The sequence below is a fragment of the Eschrichtius robustus genome, chromosome 18 (genome assembly GCF_028021215.1).
Source record: "Eschrichtius robustus isolate mEscRob2 chromosome 18, mEscRob2.pri, whole genome shotgun sequence".
NCBI classification, from domain to species: domain Eukaryota; kingdom Metazoa; phylum Chordata; class Mammalia; order Artiodactyla; family Eschrichtiidae; genus Eschrichtius; species Eschrichtius robustus.
In genome coordinates this window covers 47302855-47324436 of record NC_090841.1, presented here as the reverse complement: position 1 = coordinate 47324436, position 21582 = coordinate 47302855, and the positions used below count along the sequence as shown (strand labels likewise).

The 21582-nt window shown below is 34.4% G+C and overlaps 1 protein-coding gene across 1 annotated transcript in view; it reads left to right on the top strand.

Moving 5' to 3' along the window:
* Window positions 1–21582, top strand: part of DACH1 (dachshund family transcription factor 1) — a 412059-nt gene that overhangs the window by 164190 nt on the left and 226287 nt on the right. The window contains exon 2 of the mRNA XM_068526491.1: window positions 9004–9119. Coding sequence (XP_068382592.1) covers window positions 9004–9119 — 116 coding nt within the window. The remainder of the gene's footprint in view (window positions 1–9003; window positions 9120–21582) is intronic.

Sequence of the window (21582 nt, the reverse complement as noted above, 5' to 3'; positions counted from 1 at the left end):
CAGAGAGGATGTAGTCATTTGAAATTCAAACGGAAAAATTACAAGAAATGAAACTTTTTTCTTTGTGACTAGGAGTCCAGAGGTTGAATAAAAGATTGGTTTAGATATTAAATGTCTTAGCTGGAATATTTTTTAATATTAAATTTAAATTTTATAGAATATGGTTTTGAAGTATGACAGAAACTGAGAAAGAGGCCAATAAAGTACTAACTCATCCCAAAACTTTAAGAAAGCCATTTACAATTGTTTCTCATTATTTTAGGATTTGCCCCTTAGGGGATTTCAGTTATTCTTTGCAGATAATTTTGAAACAGATGTGCTGTGGGTAGATTTATCTGTAGCTTGGAAGGCTTATGGGAAGTAGAGAAAATAATAAGGTGATTAAAAGGTTAAAAATATTTGGCTCTCTAGACAAACATGTCATTAAATACAATTTACAAACAGTATCCTCTTTGTAAGAAATATCATGTATGTTGATGTATAACGTATGCAATGGAAAGGTAAAAATAAATAGTATTAAAATTTTATATTCTTTAATTTAAACTTTAAATTACATGAAGTTACTCTTAATTCCACAAAATATTTAAAAAATATGAATATACTTTTGTGATAAATCACTAGATATACTTTATAAAGTGTCATTTACCACTGATGTGAATAAATAACTCAGATTGAGAGGAGAATATGAGATCTCTGATTTGATAAAAACTTAATATCAAAAAATATATTCATTAAGTTAAGAAATCCATGATTAATATATTAATTCTAAGATTAATATAACTAATCCATTTCATGGATTTTAAAGAATCTTCTTAATGTGGCTATCACATATAGATCCTATGAAAGGGGAGTGGGGACTTAAAAACTTTAGGGGCTAGATAATCCTAAGTATGTAACCTATCAAACAGAGACTCTCTTTAGTATATTGAACTGTAATTAATTGTTAACACAATATACAAATGCTTCAGTATAGCTTAGTTACATTCCAGTATGTTTTAACTTTTATTTTGGGGTAATTCCTATTCAGTATTTAATAGCTCCAACAGAGCTGGAGACCTCAGAAATTTTGTCAATGACCTTTGAAACAGGATTCATATAAAATAAATTTCCTGTACTACTTGAGGTCTGGATAGTGTGTGTTTGGAAGTCAGAGTCAGCAATAATTCCTCCTCACAAGAGTAGCTAATTTCAACTCCTGTTTGTTTTCTGTTTGTAATGATTTCAGTTTACTCATGTTGACCTTGTGTTTTGAGTAATTATCAAGTCATATCAACTCTATAGAATATGTGAATTGCTGCTTTCCTTGTCCCTGGAGAATACTTCTCATGTGACAATTGTCATATGACCTATGACACAGAGCATGGCTTCGTAATGTTGAGAGATGAGGAATTTTTATAATTTGAATATAATCATACCGTGAGCACAAGTCTCTAAACAGACTCCATGGAAATAACAGGTTTCATGGTAAACGAAGTTCAGTAATTTAGTAAATGCCTATTTCACCACGTTCTTAGAGATTTATAGTACACTCTAGCATAGTGAAAGCTCTGAGAAATTGATCCACAAAACAAAAATATTAAAAGCTTTAGGAAGGGGACTTCCCTGGTGGTGCAGTGGTTAAGAATCCACCTGCCAATGCAAGGCACACGGGTTGAGCCCCTGTCCGGGAAGATCCCATATGCCGCGGAGCAACTAAGCCCGTGTGCCACAACTACTGAGCCTGTGCTCTAGAGCCCGCGAGCCACAACTACTGAGCCCGCGTGCCACAACTACTGAAGCACGCGCACCTAGAGCCCATGCTGAGCAACAGGAGAAGCCACTGCAATGAGAAGCCCACGCACCTCAATGAAGAGTAGACCCCGCTCACCGCAACTAGAGAAAGCCTGCGTGCAGCAACGAAGACCCAATGCTGCCGAAAATAAATAAACAAACAAATAAATAACCTTATTTAAAAAAAAGGCTTTAGGAATTTGTGAAGTTTTTCCACAAAATATATGTATGATTAATAACTTTAATGGGGCATTTGCCAGGTTTATTTGAGCACAGAACCTTTTTTAAAATTTATTTTTAGCTCTTTTTTACAGGGAATTTTATTTTGTGTATTTGTATATGTATTTGTTCAGTTAATGCATAGAATTGCTTACTGTCTTAGTCTTGCTCAGGTTGCCAAACAAAATAGCATAAACTGGGTTGCTTAAAGAACAGAAATTTATCTCCTCATAGTTCTGGAGGCTGACAGTCTGAGATCAGGGTGCCAGCATGGTCAGTTTTGGGGAGGGCACTCTTCATGGGTTGTAGACAGCTGTCTTGTCACTGTGTCCCCACAGGGCTGAGAGAGAGCAAGCAAGCTCCCTGACATCTCTACTTATAAGAACACTAATCCTTTCGTGGGGGTCTTACTGATAGGTCCTCATCTAAGCCTAATTACCTACCAAAGGCCCAATCTCCAAATACCATCACATTGGGGTTAGGTCTTCAACGTAAGAATTTGGGGGGAATATAATTCAGTCTATAACACCTGCCATGTAAAGAGTTGAGGGAATGTTGTGTGTTTCGTGCTCATGAGCCAGTAATCTGTGGGTGCTTTCCAAGTGGACAGCTGGCGATATTTCAAGTGCTTGCCCCATGGGACCCGGTATTTTGGTGATGGTGGAAAACGTCTCTTTTATGAGTTAGTTCATAACCTATTTGTACTGAGAAGTACACATGTCTGGGACACATACCTACACAGAAAATACAAAAATGTGCCTAAACAAATGTGGGATATGAGATTGAGAAAGTGCTCAAATTTGTCATCATTGCAAAAAGTAATGTATGTTTCAAAATTTTGCCAACCGTAAAAAAGAACTTCATGCAAAGGGAAAATAATGCTAATCATAAAAAAGGCTAATCAGCCTTTCAGAAAACTGAAAAAAGAAATTCAACAAGATCCTTCTAAGGGAAAACTACCCATTTATAACCTGAGTATTATAAATCTGCTTTGACTTTTGGTGAAATGTATACATACATTAATCTTGGGAAGTTCTTTGTGTTCTTTTATTTTGATGGATCTATTTCATGAGGTTGATTTGATCTGGAAGATATGAATGAGTATTTGTACTTTTCATATTTTAGATTAATTTTATAGTTCTCACAAGGGTAATATTTTTACATATAATCATCTGCTTTTTAGTAAATATTTTAGAACTGATATGGAAAAAAAAGAAAGATAAAGAGGATAAATTATATCTGGTTTCTGCTATGGCTAGAGGTAATCCTCAGGCACTGATCAAGTTTAGCCAGAATCGTGATTTGTCCACAATGAATTATTTGAAATATATGGCCAGAGTACTGAAGTGTTAAACAAATTAATTTTAAAAGTTGTCTTTATATGTTAAATGTAGTACATGCTTATGACAGAGAAGCTAAAATCTTCAGATGTAGAAAAACTGTAATTCTGCATCCAGTGATAATCCCTCCTAATAGTCTACTATGTTTCCTTCTAGTCTTTCTTTTTGTATATGCATACTTATTGCATTTTTTACTTAATTTCTCTCTCGTGCTCTGGTATGCCATATGTGCAGGTTTGTATCTTGCTTTTTCACTTAGAACGTAAGCATTTTTTTCTGTTATCATAAATTACTCATAAACATCCCCACTTTTTCTGACTCCATAGTGTTCAAGTGGGTATATAAATCATTAAGCAAATTGTACTTTTTCAATCAGAAATAATAATATATATATGACTTGTATATGTGAATATATATATTTCTCGTATTTCTTGGCTTGGTTTTGTAGAAGACGTTTACTAGAAAAAATTATGCAGGATATCAACACACAATTGGTGCTTTCCTGGGGTGAATAGATTGGAGAGGGCAAATCTCTTGTAGATTAATGGAACAAGACTCTTTCACCCCTAAATGCTTGTTGTGTCCCAAGACTAAAATCAATGCTCACTTGCTGCCATGTATTTTTCTTCTTCATTGTTATCCCACAGGCTATTTAATTTTATCTTCCTCCTCAAAGAAAGGAGTGTCTCTATTTTACAACTTTAATGTCTAGCTCATTGCTTGTTGTACAGTAGCTCCTTTCTTTTAGACAGATGGTTGAAGGAACTGAATGATTGAATGGAACCCTTCTTTCGTTTCTTTAGACAGGTAGGACTTGGAACCCAAATTTCTGCTTAGCAGCTACTTTCTCATTTCCCAGTTTATAGCCATCACAATCTCTTTCTGGATTTCACGGGCCTCTCTGCTCCAAATCTCAGGAGGAGAATGGAACTTAATTTCTTAAAAAGTACTGAAGAGGTTCACAGAAGATGGTGTTCGTGGAGGTTAGGAGTTGAAAAAAATGTACTGTACCTTCCTGTAGTATTTCAAATGCCTCTCCCTCCTTTGATGCACTTAGCCTCTTTAAGTTAGATTTTGACTTCACTGTGAGTAAACACACTAACTGGACAAGGAAGAGTTGGTAAATACCATACAGTTGAGGGAGAGAGACAGAAATTACCCTGAGACTGATTTAATGATGTAGAGTAAGGAGGGACGTCTACCCAGTGATCTATCTGAAAAAGAAATCTTTTAAAATCAGAACTGCAGGAAAGGATGTGCCAGAGTGGATTCCTACCAAGCGTGAGAATCCACTGTATCCACTGTGAGACGCCAAGTGTGTCCATCTCTAAGTGATTGCTCTGCTCTTTTAATGCAAATCGTTGAAAATACTAAAGGGTGCAGTATGGCTCATGTGTGAAGCTTGCCACAAACAATTAGCAAAGTCATAAATTTTGATTTCAGTCAAGCTATTAAGAGTAATAATTTATTTAAGTGAGGTCTTCTGCTTTGATTAGAACTAGGAGAGTTCAGCTGCTCTGATCCTCTGGGGGAAAAGCTGGGTTACTGGTGTAGTAAAGAGGCTTGAAGCTGTCTGCTGTTGAGGCAACTGATCATTCCCAAAAGAAGTGCTTTTGCTAATTCTTTCACGTCCTCTTTTCAGTTAAGTTATTCTTTTTCTTTCCAAGTACAACTTATTTCTAACAAAGCAAACAGGTCCACTTTTTAAAAATAATCTTGATTTAATCAGATATTCAGAGACATTAGGTGGCTTGATCAAGGCCACACCTTCTAGTAAAGAGGTGGAGCCAGTATTTAAAGCTAGACGTGTCAAGACCATACAACCCGTGCTTCTGACCACGGTACTACACAGCTTCTCCTGGAAGTTCCCTAAAGCTCTACTGAAAGTAATTTAAATATTCAAGTATTTTACAATTAATTTATCTTCCTAGATCTTCTGGAGTTAAACCCTCTAGCAGTCAGTGACCAAGACTGCAGTAAGGGTAAAACATCAAGGCTGTCAATAAGGGGACCTAACTTAGGTCGTGAAGGGATAGAGGAAAGTCTTGTTAATAAATAAGCCGTCTAACTTCCTCTACACCAGGAAGTCTTGTATAACTCCAAGAAGAGCTTCCCTCTTGTTCTTAGGCAAAAGGATAAATGACTTGGCTTTTCTTCCAAATCTTTCTGTGGAGCGCCCCCCTGCCCCCATTCTCAATTCTTTGCATAGATATCTCAAGATTGTACTCTCCCCTAATAGTAAAGTAATCCCTAGTAGGGTGTGAGTAGATGGCTTTAGGGTGCTACCACCACCAAGGGTATTTGCATTTTAATGGAAGGCTTTAAAAGATCTTAAAGCTTCAAGACTAAAAGCAGTAAATCTCTATTAGTGGAATTGGAGGCAATGTGATAGATTTGGGCAGGAGCTGTCTGGGGTAAAAAGAACCCACTGGGTCTTTTCTAATCACAGTGTGAAATAAAGTGTTCCTACTTAGTAGCCTGAATTCTACTTCCAGAGTGAGGGCTGTGGGGACAGCTCCTGTGGCCTCAATAATAAAGTACTGCTAAAAAGTTTCACCTTCTTTAAAAGCAAAACAAATTAAAGACCTAAAACTTTCAAATCTTAACTTCCTTTTCCTTTCCCACTTTCTCCACAACATCTTGCTTGCGATCTCTCAATACTTGTATTCTTTTTCTCTGAGCTTCAGATGTGTATTTAGCTTCTTTAGACTCAGAATCCCAAACTTTTTTTGCATCTCACTTTTCATTTCCTGGAAACATGGAGACTACTGGAACTGATGAGGAATTTGAAGAATTGGGCTTAATAAATTGGGTTAAAATGTATTTAAATACATACAGTGAGCCAGGCACTGAGCTGTTTTAAGCACAAAAGACATATTTTGTACACTTTCTGCCATACAGCCTTGGGAGTGAAACAAAAAAGCAGATTAATATAGTCAGGGCAGAAAGGGCTATAATAGAGTTGCTCACCATGAGCTGTCATAGTGCATACAAGGAATACTCACTGGAAGTGGTTAGTTAGAAGGATGATGAAGGTTTAGTCAGGTAAAATGGGGATGAGGATGGGATGTAGTAAAAGGCTTTGGTGGCAAAGGAGGCAGGTTGCAATAGAGGTAGTGTAATAGGAGAACAAAAGGTGGTGTCATAGGAGACCAAAGCAACATGGGACATTGTTAATAAATTCATTAGGGCCAAATATAAGCCATGAATGTAGGAATAAAAAGAAGAGATTGGAAAAGTAGACAGGAGCCAAGTATTGGAAGGCCTTGGTACTGTGCTAAGGAGTGTCAGTGTTCTAGGGAACTATTGATATCTTTACGCAGTTGGAAAACAGGATTAAATTTGCATTAAAAAAATCATTCCAAAATCAGTATGGAAAGTTATCTAGACTTCACGCTAGGCTCTAGAGTGGGACAAAGCTGGAGGTAGGTCTTGGAAGAGCTGTGATAGTAGATCAAATAAAAAAGGAGGGATTGATCTGGAATATCGGTGTGGGGATAGAAAGAATGAGTAGAGAGATATCTTCCATTGGGATGGTGTTTGAATGTACAAAGGAAGGGAAAGACAGCTGAGTGCTGGATTTTTGGCTTAGTCAATTATGTGACATTTTGCTGAACCAAGGAAAAATAGGTTTTAATGGAGAAGATGCTGAATTCAGATTTGGAAAAGCTGAATCTTAGATTATTATAGAACATCCAAGCAGTGATTTCCAGTAGACAGACATTAATCTGTCTGAATCCCAGGAGGAAGCTTTAGGCAGTAGATAATATATTTAGCTGTTACTTCTTAACATATCAGTAATGTTTATGAAAGAGATTACTCAGGGAGAATAGAGACTATTAGAGGGCTGTTGATGGTCTTATGGCAAATAACAGGAGTTAAGGAATCAGCTTAGAATGAAGAGTAATAATGAAGAATAAGAATAAGTAGCCAGAGAGATGCTTCAGAATACACAGGGCAGTGTCCTTATTGGTTAGCAAAACAAATGCACAATCTACTTGCTCTTGGTTCAAAGTCCTGCAGGATCTGGCCCTAGGCAGTAAGTCTAACAGTATGGATTTCTGCCCCTCATTTTATTTGACCTGTTTCAACTCACTGGAGAAAATCTTGTACATTCATACATTTTCATGTTTCCCTTCCTTTCACACATTCTCACTGGAGTGTGCTTTCTTCCGTTCTTTTTCTCTCCATGTCCAACCCATCCTTCAGAATTTTCTTCTAACTTCCCAGGACCATGAAATCTTATCTCCAACAGGGAACATATCATCATCCACCCTAACTTCCCATTAGTGTTCAGATTGCAACTTGCTTAGGACACAGCATATTCTAGTTTGCACCCTAGTTCTTTCTGCACCAGATTTGTCCCTTTGGCAAGAGTATAAGTTCCTGAAGACTAAGAACCCATTCTCCCAAATTAGCCTCCATGGTGCACTGCTTTGAAAACAACAAGAGCTTACTAATATTTGTTAAATGACTACATATATTACTTACACTAAATAATAGAGGTAGGATCTTTGAATCTTCTGATGAGGCAAAGGATCTCAGCTGAAGCTGACACAGAGATGTTAACTTATGAAGGATGTATCTGGAGGTTTTAATATATCCTGGCACATATTGGCCAGAAAAATGATGGAAAAGCCTTTCATAAATGTATATTCATGATACAGAGGCAGACAGTGGAAACAATGCGAATTATCTTTGTTTCAAAAGTTGCTAATACTGTATTCTTCATGTTTTCCTTACACAAGGATGCTGAATATTTGTATCCTTTTCACCTTCTGCTTTTATAATTTTAAAACTTATCATTGTACAATAGGCAAGCAAAGGAGAAGTACTGCTGAAACACAAAGTATTTCTATTTATCCTAAAGGCAGATATAAGATGCTACACTGGCAGTTTCTAAATGATGTTCTACAAATAATCCTAAGCCTTTCCAATGTATTTTAGCAGATTTAAAGTGAGGCAACCTAGTGGGGCTATTCATTTAAATAGAATAAGGGTTAAATGATAACTTGACTTATCTTTTAAATGACAAAAAATAAAGAAATTGCAAGACCTTTTCACACATTAGATACGTATTGTCATCTATCATCTAGATATCAGGCTAGCAGTGCGAAGTAATAAAACATATCATCGAAAAATGTGCTATAGGTCTGAATCACTCTTTCATTCCACCTCCCAGCTAACTGTAGTATTAAATCAAACAAGCAGAACATTTCCTTAGGCAGCCATTGCCTTTTAATTTCCTGAAGAACCTTAAAATATCATTCATTACAAGTACTACACATATTTGGTTTTTAAAATTCTCATAAATCAATAGCAGGCTGACTGTAATAATTATTACAAGTTAGTGCATAATTTTCGTGCTGAAGGCTGCATGCAGAACTTTAGCATATGCAAACGAGGCAATTCAAACTGTGTATAGATATTAATATGAAGAAGCAGGTAACGAGGTGCAGGCTATGAATTATGCATCAAGAGTGGCTGATCTTCAATGAGGAAAATGAATTCAGCATGTAATCTAATTAGTGATGGAAGTCTATTACATCTAACTGCAAAAGCAACTGTCCTTGAAACAAATTTATTTACAGTCCATGTTACCACTTGAAACAACTTTGAAATGATGTGTAAGAGAACAGCTTAATTGTAAAAATTTTTTGTTTGTTTGTTTCAGTTCTAGACCTGGAAGGCCTCCTAAGAGGACTCAAAGTGTCACCTCCCCAGAGAACTCTCATATCATGCCACATTCTGTCCCAGGCCTTATGTCTCCTGGGATAATCCCACCAACAGGTAAGAGTGCTACCTATTGATGCCGAAAATATTCAAAATCAGCCAGTGCCATAGATATTCACACTCATCAGTTATATTTTGTTCACACTAAGATAATGTTACTGATGAGAATTTATTTCAAAACTGCATTATGATTATCATCATTTCTTTATTTGAAATAAAATTAAAGAAGTTTAACTGAACACAGTGCTAGGAGTCATTCTAATTAATCCTCTTGCTAATATCAAACGACAAATTATTATCCGTACTTTCCGGTTAAGGAATTGAAGCTCAGAGAGAATCAGTAACTTTCCCAAGGTCAATCAGCTGGTCACTGGCAGTGGTTATTCAAACCCAGGTTTCTGGATTCTAAGTTTATATTTCATTCCACAAAAACTCACAAAATAGATTAACATGCATCCAAACAAAAGACTGTAACCATGTCAAATAGAAATATCTCCTGTTTTTCCTAAACTATTTCTGTTAGAAGCATTTGAAGGATGTTTATCACCAGAATTTTGAAAATGTACAAGTAAAAGAATAGTCTTGACCACAAAAGCTCTGTACCATAAACAACTTTCATAATGTGCTGCATGGAAAAACAGCTCATTTGATTTTCACCACCTGGATGTGTTCATTAATTCTTTTATATACTTACACACGTCTGCCTACTTTCCATGTTTCATCCAGACTCAGAGTAAATTAAAATATGATAATAATGATATTATTATTATATAACATATAGTATTTATTAATCCTTGCCATCATGAAAGTTTATTGAGGAGATAGATGTATAAACAGGTAACTGTCATTTCACACGACTGAAACAGGAAAGATAATCTGGCAAGATAAGGAGAAAGTCTTAATTTTTTTCTCTGAATTCCCATATAAATGTTTGCTTTTTCTTTTGTAACATTTGTCTTTCTCTAGGCTGTAATATAATCATGGGTATCTTATTTCACATTCCATACTTTGTTGAAAGCTCCTTGGAAGCAATGGCTCTTTTAACTCACCTTTATTTTTGTGGCAGCGTCTGAACAGTTGGTTCACTTTTGTGAACCTTTATCAAATATCCACTGAGTTGGATTTGAAGTTATTTGTTCATTTTATATATTTAACATTTTTTGTAAGGTACCAAAGGTTCTTAAAAGTAAATAATTCACATTCCAAAGAAGAGTTGTATCTTTATGCTAATGTTTGCAGATGAAAAATTGAGAAGCAGAAAAGTAAAATCAATAGCTGAAAACAACCCAATTACAGAGCAGGTATCATCATTTCTATTCATTTACTTTAGTCATGATTCACAAGTAACTGAATCCTACTGCCTGAAATTCTAATTCCAAATTTGATATTTCGAAAAGAAGTAGGTAGCGTTTTGTTAAGGCTTAACTGTTTTTATTTAACTAGATAAAATTTCCTGATTTGCAGATTTGGCCAGGGTTGGGGGGGGGGGCGGTGGTTGGTACTACATAGTCAAGATGGAAAGAAGATCTTAACTTTTCATGTTTTATGACTGAAAGACTCAGGTGTGCTAGAAGAAAGACGGAAGAGTCTTTGACTTAACTTCTCAATGAATACGTTTTGGGGCTTTAAAAAAATAATCATTTTAACAATCATTATTTTATATTTGGTAAGTTTGTTGATTCTCACTAATCACAGTTATATTTTGGGTGAAAAGTATTCTAGATTGTTTTTGTATTAAAATAGAAAAGATCTGGTTCTAAATTGCCTGCCAACATTTTAAGGTGAAAACAATAAATACTTCACTACCTAAGCAATGGTGAGATAAGATGATGTCATCAGAATCTAAGAGTAGCAGCACCTCACATAATTAAGACCATAAAGTAACTTTGGGGTAAGTGAAGTTTCTAAACAACTGAAGATCATAAGCTGAAACTCAAAATCAAAATATTAAGTCACAATTTACAATAGCCAGGACGTGGAAGCAACCTAAGTGTCCATCCACAGATGAATGGATAAAGAAGATGTGGCACATATATACAATGGAATATTACTCAGCCATAAAAAGAAACAAAATTGAGCTATTTGTAGTGAGGTGGATGGACCTAGAGTCTGTCATGCAGAGTGAAGTAAGTCAGAAAAAGAAAAACAAATACTGTATGCTAATACATATATATGGAATCTAAAAAAAAAAAAAAAAAAGGTTCTGATGAACCTAGGGGCAGGATAGGAATAAACATGCAGACGTAGAGAATGGACTTGAGGACATGGGGAAGGGGAAGGGTAAGCTGGGATGAAGTGAGAGAGTAGCAAAGACATATATATACTACCAAATGTAAAATAGATAACTAGTGAGAAGTAGCTGCATAGCACAGGGAGATCAGCTCGGTGCTTTGTGACCACCTAGAGGGGTGGGATAGGGAGGGTGGGAGGGAGACGCAAGAGGGAGGGGATATGGGGATATATGTATATGTATAGCTGATTCACTTTGTTATACAGCAGCAGCTAACACAACATTGTAAAGCAATTATACTCCAATAAAGATGTTAAAAAAATATTAAGTCATTTTTGATAGATCCCTTTCTGAAATATCTTACACACTTCCCTAGCTTGGTGAACAGAGATACTGAAGATAGTTTAAACTTGACACATTATTATGGACATTCATTTTTGAAGCAGGATCATTTCATGTATTTCAATTGCTGTGCTGTCTCCTCATACATGCTTTTTAAACTTTTGTTCTTCCTGATATGTTGTGAGCCCAGAAACCAGGTTTTCTCTCAAGCTTATTAAGCATTACATTGAAACAGACCTTCAGCAGTCATGTTCCAGAGAAAGATGAGGAAATGGAGACTCAACAGGAGAGTAGATTAGATTTGAAGAAGTGGCTTTTGGACAGTTTAATACTCTATAGAGCCCAGGGAATGGCTTTAAAACAGGGCGTGTGAGCTCACTCTTGCCTATTTCACTTAATTCAATTTTTAGACATTTGTCCAAAGATTTGAAGCTGCCATATATTTGACTGTTGCACATGAATTGTGCTGTCTTACTATATTCAATATGATTGCTCTTTTCACACAAAATTTTTCTAGATGGAGAAATTTAGATTTTAGAGAATACAGAATAATATCTTCATCCCTTGGAGAATGTCATTCACTATCTTAAAACATTAACTGGAAATTTTATCATCTTAAAGAAATCTTATAGTTCTCAAGAGCCTGTAACACTTTCTCCCAAGGAGTACTTTTACTCGGGGAATATAATTCAATATGGACATATAGACTTTTTTGTCCCAGGACTTTATTTATATTTGCTACTTTCTTTAAAAATAAAATGTTATTTTTTTTCCCTCAAGATGGGAAAGATGAAATGTGTTACTTTTTTAAAACAATGAAAAACTTACATGTCAACATTTTTGACATTAAGCAAACTAGTTTGAGGACATTTCTACTACATTTTTGACCTGTGAGTTTGAGTTAAAAAATTTTTTTCCAGGAGTCTATAGTTATATCAGTACCTGTTAAAGACTTGGAAATCATTTTTCTAAAACTAGCAAAACAAACAAACAATCATATAGATCTCAAAAAGTAAAAAGAAAAACAAAGAAAGAAGAAAACACCCACCCTCAAATCTCAAATCCTTTCTAAGATTTATATCATTGACTGCCTATAAACATTGAACTGTGATTTTGTATTCCAAGTATTACCATTTGAAAAGCATAAAAGATGCAGATTTACCTTCAAGGTTGCAAAAATTGATCCTGTGAAAAAATTTATTTATTTTGACAATTTATAAAACTCTGTCAATTTGCTTCTAATCATTCCCTCATTTTTCTTTTCAACAATTGAACATTGGAGTTAAATAATAATCTTTCCTTGAGGAATCTGTTTTTCAGAAAAAATTCTGACCGCTTATATATTTTTAAAAAGTGGCTTTCCAGACCTAAGATTATGTATTTAGGTATCTATAATATGAAAAGAAAAAAAGAAAAGACTTTGAGATTGCTTATGGAGTTTTTGTTTGCCACTTTGGTTGTTCAAGTGGGCTTGTGTGTAACCTTAGAAGGGGGCGTGGGCAGATGGTGATAATTTCCAAATTTATGGTTGTCACTGGATGCCATAGCAACCAGAAGTGGAAGTTAACGAAAGAAAGAAGCCTCTTTGTGGAGTCTCACAACACAACACCTCCTGTAGTGCTCCCTACATTTATTTGGACTGAGCACATGTCATAAATCATTTTTGAAAATAAATACCAGTTTGGAATAAATTCATCCTAGCAACAGAGTTCCAATAACATTCATACTTTTTATAGAATCATGTGTATTTTACAATTAAGGAAAGGGTTATTTAGGAATTCTAAATACTCCTGTCCTGTGCCAGGAGTGCAATTTGGATAGCATATTTGGCCAACTTCCTGATTTTATCTTTAGGGTAGAATGCAAACTAGCTTTGAAATACAATTTTCATGTAAGTATTAAGAAGTAACTCAGGAGTCTCAAATATTTGCATTTAACATTAAAAAAGTTATCCATTACCTAATTTTTTCAAATATATTCAAATTAAATGAATGAATGATTCATAGTTTTGCTTCTTAGATACATCTTTTCTCTCACTGTGACCTCGTAGGCACATAATCAATATGCATTCAGGATTAAAAAAAAAAGCAATTGTGAACACACATGCACTATGCTTAAAAGGTAAGAACTTATAAATGCAATTTTACCATTTTGAAAATAATACTAGACCAGGGCAATATTAACCAGAGTTCATCCCATTGAAACATTCTTTTCTTAAAAAAGAAAAAAAAAAAAAAGATGATAGGAAAGTATTCTCATGTGGATTTATAATTCAAAGACATTTTTTCAAAGTTTATATTCTTTATTTTTCTTGCTAAATATTACCAACTAACCAACAACAACATCCAAACTACCTATTTTTGTAGTATCAGCATTTGTAATATTTTAAATTCATTAAGCATTTCAACTTCTGAGGAAAAAATTAGTGTGTAAATATGTTTTGCATATTGAGAAGTTTATCATAACAAATGCATTGTGTTCCCTGGGGAGACTTACAAGTAAGAATAACAGAAAAATGCACAAGTAAAACAGTCACAAATGGATTGATCTTCACTCACAAATTAAAACATAGCAATCTATTGAATGCCTCACTCAAAGAGTAAATATAATACAAACTATTTAAACCACTGAAGTTTATGTAGTATGTTTAAGTATGCATTTTCATAAATTTATATGCAGGGAATATTTGTGAAAGTTTAATCACTGGACATTTTGAGGGTAATGCATTTAGTTTATCAGTATTTCATGTGTGTTTCCCTTTAAATTTTTCTTGAAGAGAAAAATTAAGTAATATATCTTCTTTTTCCCATTTTGGAAGGCCAGCCTAATACCAAACTTCATCATGTAATGTATTTAGTCTTAAAACTTGTATTGAACACTCTATTAGGTTCCTGTGGCTGCCGTTAACAAACTACCACATGCTTGGTGACTAAAGTAAATAAAAATTAATTCAGAATTCTGGAGAAGTTCAAAATCAACTATCACTGGGCCAAACCAAGCTATCGGTAGGGCCGCACTCCCTCTGGAGGCTCTTTGGGAGCATCTGTTTCATTGCCTCTGAGTTTCTGGAGACTGCCAGCTTTCCTTGGTTTGTGGCTCTAATTTCCACCTTGTCCGGTGTGTGTGTGTGTGTGTGTGTGTGTGTGTGTGTGTGTGTGTGTGTGTGTGTGTGTGTCAATGTGTGTGTATAACTTCTTCCTCTGCCTCTCTTGAAAGGATACTTGTGATTGTATTTAGGGCCCATCAGATAATCCAGGATCATCTCCCCATCTCAAAATCGTCAACGTAATCACATCTGCAAAGACTCTTTTTCCATATAAAGTGGTATTCCCAGATTCCCAGATTTAGCATGTGGGCATAACTTCGGGGGTCATTATCAGCCTTGCGCACCCAGAAAGTCCCTGGTTGAGATATTATGAGGGGCCCAAGTGTGGTGTGGAAGACATGCATGCCAACAGATTTTGGTGATTTTTTGTTTACTATAGTATCCCATTATGTATAATACGGCTTGCCACAAAGCAGATATTCAAAATAAATATTTGTTCAATGAATATGGCTAATATATGTTTAGCAAAGGATTTCTGAGAGACATGATTATGCCTCAGAGTTACAAATGTAAACACTGGCGTTATAATGCAGCTTATAAAATCCTATTAAGTACAATTAGGCTCCAGATTAAAGATGTCGAGTCTAGTGCCTAAAGGAGGTGCACTCGGGAAATGGAGGGCATTATTTATTTGTTTGTTTGTGGGTTATGATGGCTGCATTTAAGCACTGTCATCATCGATTGATGAAATTTATACTTCTAGATCGATGCTCTAAAGAAGCAATATTTTCAGGAATAAAATGGTAACATAGAACATACTAGCCTTTAAAATTCCTGCATATATGTACTTGTACCCACAGTATCTTGATATAGAACTAATTTAATCCATACATGAATAAAATGTATCTCATAATATAACTAAATGTAAATATAGCTTTGGTATGAGGGATTAGATAATATATTTATTAAATATACATTACTTATGTTTATATTATATATACATTATAATCAAACATTTCGGTCAAATCATAAAATGCCCTGCTTATTACTAGCATAGAAATTTATAAAAATCTTTATTTTCTAATCTCTTAGGGCAAAGATCTGTTATTTTAGATTTAATTACATAACCACATATTACTAGACTTCTGGACAGGCCTCTCATCTATTTAATTTAGAAGAAAATTACAGTCCTTTTTTCCCTAATTTGTTTCCCTCTTCCGAGTTTCTATTGAGTTCTGTAGTCTCTTATGCCTACACTGGGCTGGACTCAGAGTTATAATCTACTTAAACTTCTCTCTCAGTAGATTTGCAGTAACGAAGATGCTAATATACTTAATTGACTAATTGCAAGGTATTTGCTTCTTTTTTAGTAATATGATGCCTCCTTTGACAGAAGAGAAGTTTATTTACAGAAAAGCAAATCAGATTTTAAGAGTCAGTTTTTGATTATGATGGTGAATGGTGTGTGGATTTAGCGGTAGCTTTGTGGATTATCCATTTATCTGTGGGATTCTCATATAGGGTTCTAGTCCCTTGGTTATACAAAATGTCACATGTTGTCTTTTATTGCTTGCTCTAATTTCTTGACCCGTAGGAGGTGCTATTACTATCTTATTTCCTTCCCTAACCAAGAGAAGTGAGAAATACATTAAATAATGTTCATTCAGGAAAAATAACCAACTCTGCTATAGATATATTTTGAGTATTCCTAAAGATGTTGTAGAACAAAAGTCATACAAGATGAACAGAATTCTTTGTTTTGTCTCCTTCTCTGTCTTTGATAGGCTTTCCCTCCTTTGGCTAACTTCCAAGCTTCAATTTCTTCCCTTAATGAAGTGACCCAGCTTTGTTATTAAGGATTTAAAATTTCATGTTGAAATTTCTTTATATTTTCTCCATGCATATTGGAGATAAGTTTTACAACGTTTTGCTCTTCTTTGTAAAGAAGTAGAGTTGCTAATTGCAAGCGTTGACAGGACCAGACATTTCAAATAAACTTGGCAAATGTCAGAAAAATAGCAGTATTAGTAAAACCTGAATTCGATTTCCTAAAACATTCATTGCCCTAGTCATGAATGAACTTAAGACCTGATTTGAAAACATTCTACATAAAAAACACTGATTTTATTTGGTTATGCAGTCATATAAACCAATGTTGTACAGAGTGAAGTAAGTCAGAAAGAGAAAAACAAATACCGTATGCTAACACATATATATGGAATCTAAAAAAAAAAAAAAAAAAAAAAGGTTCTGAAGAACCCAGGGGCAGGACAGGAATAAAGATGCAGACGTAGAGAATGGACTTGAGGACCTGGGAAGGGGGAAGGGTAAGCTGGGACGAAGTGAGACAGTGGCATGGACATATATACACTACCAAATGTAAAATAGCTAGTGGGAAGCGGCCATGTAGCACAGGGAGATCAGCTCGGTGCTTTGTGACCACCTAGAGGGGTGGGATAGGGAGGGTGGGAGGAAGATATGGGGATATATGTATATGTATAGCTGATTCACTTTGTTGTAAAGCAGAAACTAACACACCATTGTAAAGCAATTATACTCCAATAAAGATGTTAAAAAAAAACAACAAAACAACATTGTGATAGAACTTCTGAAAGTGCTAATACACCTAAGCTTAATGGATAGGAATATAAAGTCCAGAGAAAGGAAGACAACAATACAATTTTACTCTGCACTTCAGATGATATCTGGAATATTATATTCAGTCACGGCATTGCAATTTTTAGTAGGACATTGACAGACTGTGAGCATTAAGAGAATAGCCCAGAAAATAGGGTTTTGGAAATGATGGTGATGTTTAGTTTTAAGAAGATTTATAGAGGGTCTGAAGGTGGATGCTAGAGTAGATTCATACTGTGCTCTTCCAAGGACAGAAATTTAACTGATGAACAGTAATTACAGAGAGGTCTGCATTGGTTTCCATAAGAAAGAGCCTTGCTACAAGGAGAACTATCTAAAAGGGAAGTTTATTACTCATAAAACCTTAACTTTTCCTTCTGACGGAAGGGTTCAATAGGAAAGGGGGATAAAAAGTTGTTAGCCATAGTACTTATGTTTAATTACTTTTTATGGGCTATATTGTTCACGGTACAAAAGTGTAATAGTTAACAACAAAAAAAATCCTTCATTGCCGGACCATCAGCCAAATCTGAAGGTAATTTTGCATTGGAGGGAGGTAGATTGAATAAGGCAATCTTGTTCCCTTCTAGTTATAAAATTTGATGATTCTATTTTATTTCACTTTGAATTATTCTAAACTTGACATGGTGCCTTTCTGGTTAAAGGGCATCCATCCTTTCAGGGTTTTATACTCATATTCTTTCATAGTTTTTGAGTAATTTTTAAAAATTACTTTTGAGATGAATGCTTCATATTTACAAGCTATCATACTGTTTGTTACACTGGTTTTCATGGATGGAATATTAACTCATAGGCAAGACTGTGACTATGGTAGGCTCACAAGTATTTTCTTTCCAATTAAAAGAAATTTTAAAATGTTTTTTCCTCCTCTGTTATCTCGGACCTTCTTTTAAGAGTACTCCGTGAAGGGGTCCATAGCTGTAAGATTGATAGGAGAAAATGACAATCATTTAGTATTATATAAGAGAATTTTTTTAGCTGTGGTAGGATTTGGAATGATGAGTGGAAAGAATAGTATTATTTTAACTGATAAAGATCATCAGAATTGACAGCAGAAAGACATGACTCTTAAAGGGATTTAAATGAAAGACCTTGAACTTTACTGTAAATATCTTTGATTTGACTTTCCACTTTAAAAAATAAAGTCTCCAAGGAGGAGTCATTTCTCTTTTTGTTATTGGAGTATAGTTGATTTACAATGTTGTGTTAATTTCTGTTACATAGCAAAGTGATTCAGTTATACATATGTATATATTCTTTTTTATATTCTTTTCCATTATGGTTTATCTCTGGATATTGAATATAGTTCCCTGTCAATTCTTGAAATTTATGGAAATCTTCCAAAGATACAACTTTTAAAAAGTGTAATAATTGAGCCAGTCGAATATTTTGATCTTTTATTTCCTTCATCTATAAAAAAAGAATCTTTTCATTATATCAAAATTATTTTTCTCATTAAATTTCCATGAATGTCAAATGACACAATTTATAACAGTATTCTGTAAATGATGAAGCTAGACAAAGATAAAGTGTTATTATCGTAATTAAACAGGCTGATCCAAGTGTTACTGATTATGATTGCTGACTCTCTATGCTCATTCCTTTGGATTTAAGAATAAAATTGATAACTTAAAAAAAGTATAACAGGTTTAAGAAGTCTTAGCTTGGCAAATTCAAATTCATATAAATGTGCTCTATAGATATTCCTAGTAGAGGTAGTTAACACTAAAATCTGGTTATTACATGTTTACTTTTCAGGGCTTAATGACAATAAATTCTTTTTGTAAATTTTTATTTGTGGCAGAATAAGACTTATGGATATGAAATATCATTGCTACTGTTATGTGTTCAAACTGTCATAGTCATATATTGCTTTTAGAAATATGCACACTACAAATGCTAGTGGACCTTAAAAATGAAGATTGCTTTCAATTGATTACAGCTGTATGCTGTGCTATTAATTATTGGAAATGAATTGACATATACTGTAAACAATAAGCCAGCTTTCACAATGATAAAACTGTAACCTAATTCAATAAATTGAATCAGATTACGCAAACACTTTTGCACTTCATTAAGGAAGTAGTCAGTATAATTAATTTGAGAGCATTTTATCATGTTCACTTGTTGATATGTGGCTAAGGATGTATATACAGTAGTTTAAACTATTTCCAGATGTACTTTTGTGCCATTTCACATTTTAACTAAAGTTACCGTAAGCTGAATTCCTAGAGAAGGCCAAAATGGATTTGATTCTTTTATCTTTGCTGCTTTTAGAATACAATGAGTAGGTTATGATTTTCTTTAAAGACATGTATGTTCTTTAAACAACATGACATGGTGATATGGCTCCTAACTTGGAACTGAAAAGTCTGGCTTTCATTCTCTTCTTCATCACTTCTAGCAATGTGACTGTGGCTAACACTTTCTGGCCTCAGTCATAGCAAGGTAGATACTAGTACCTAAAACATCATTTTAGAGAGGAGGAAAAAATGCTAGGAGACTTGTCCAAAATTTCACTATTATGTGCTAGAGACAGTTTTCAATTCAAATTTTCTGATTCCAATTTATTGGTTATTTTCCTACATCAAGCTGCCTTCTGAAATACTTAACTTTATCATGTATAAACCAAACATCATAAGGTCGGCCTTATCTCCTACTTGATATGACTTTGTGAAGAACAAATGAGCTAATGTATCACAAAACGCTTTGCAAAGTCTTATATATAGCAAGATGTCATCTGCTATTTAGTTTTATTACAATGATTCTCGAAACAGGACTTTTGCCTTGTTCCAAATAGAATACCAGTTATTTATCTCTCAGTTTGAACACATCAATTCTGGGAATGATGAGTCCTTCCCTATATTTATGGAATTGGATTGTAATCATTTTCTCAGTTTTTAAAAAATTGCTTTTGTATCTTCCAATTGGCTCAAATAAAATATTTTTCGACTGATACAATCTTCTCATGTCAATGGTTACTTTTTGATCTTCATGGTATGTAGAATTTTATGATTCATATTTAATTCACTGAAATGGAATATCATTCCATCAAACATATTCCCATTAGTTTTCATTTAAGAAATGCAAATATATGTGGAGAAACTATTTTTCTAAATACATATTTTCTGATGATTTGAGTTTGCCTCCTGAGATGTAAGGATATGACTTAAAGGAACAGTGTGGAGTTTTTAAGCATTAAAGGTGATGTAAGACTCTTTGTCTCTTCCAAAGGGCTATGAGATTATAAGTTGCTATTTTGGGTTAGACTTAAAAATACGATGCTATATCATCAAGATTCTCTTTAAACATGTATAGTATTTAATATTAAAGTCAATAAAATGTTTAATCCCTCTGATAACACGTTATTCCCCAGAAGTCAATTTTTGAGCGGTTCTTTTCCCTGTTAAAACATCTAGTTGAAAACTATTTTTTAAATGTGAAAATGTAGCATTGTGAAGGTTTTCAAAGTCTGTTCTTCTATTTGGATACCTTCCCTCACATGTTAAAGCAGTAAATGCCTTTTGTATTATTTATTATCTTGTATTGCTTAATGAAATCCTTCTAGGGGATTATTATATTAGGGTAAAAACATTTCAGAAGAGTTATACAGAACTATGTTAATTCAAAGGAATATAGATGCAAGTATCTCTAAATTCCAAGAAAATTAATCTCTTACTATTAGAATATAACAATATTTTGAAGTTATTTGAGCAAGAGATCCATCTCATCATACGTAACCTTTAAGTTACTTATTGAATAAATTACATTTAAGGATACCATTCCAAGGAGAACCCGTTACCATATGACCTGTCCATATGAGTTGTCTTTTTGATTTATAACGGCAATTGCTTTCTCGGCATGGATTTCATGACATAATAATATTCTATGAATTTTTGAAATTACAGTGAGCTTCACATCAATCATCTCTAATAAAATACTATATGTATCAATGAGAGAGGACTACTGGAAGGTAGACATTTTAGAAATATGCACTTCTCCCAAATACCAATATTATTATTTTAATGAAATGGGCAGATTGCTTTTTTGGATATTCTTTAAATTGATCGTAAAAATGGTCAGCGTCATCACTCCCATCAGCTCACTATTCTATATTCTTAACAGTAATCTTTATTTTCCTTGAAAGTGTTAGCTGTCCATTCAGTTAATTTTGCCTAGACCACTGTTGTTCTTGGCCTGAATTCAAGGAAATATATTGCTTCTGGGGTTCCTAGGCATTAATG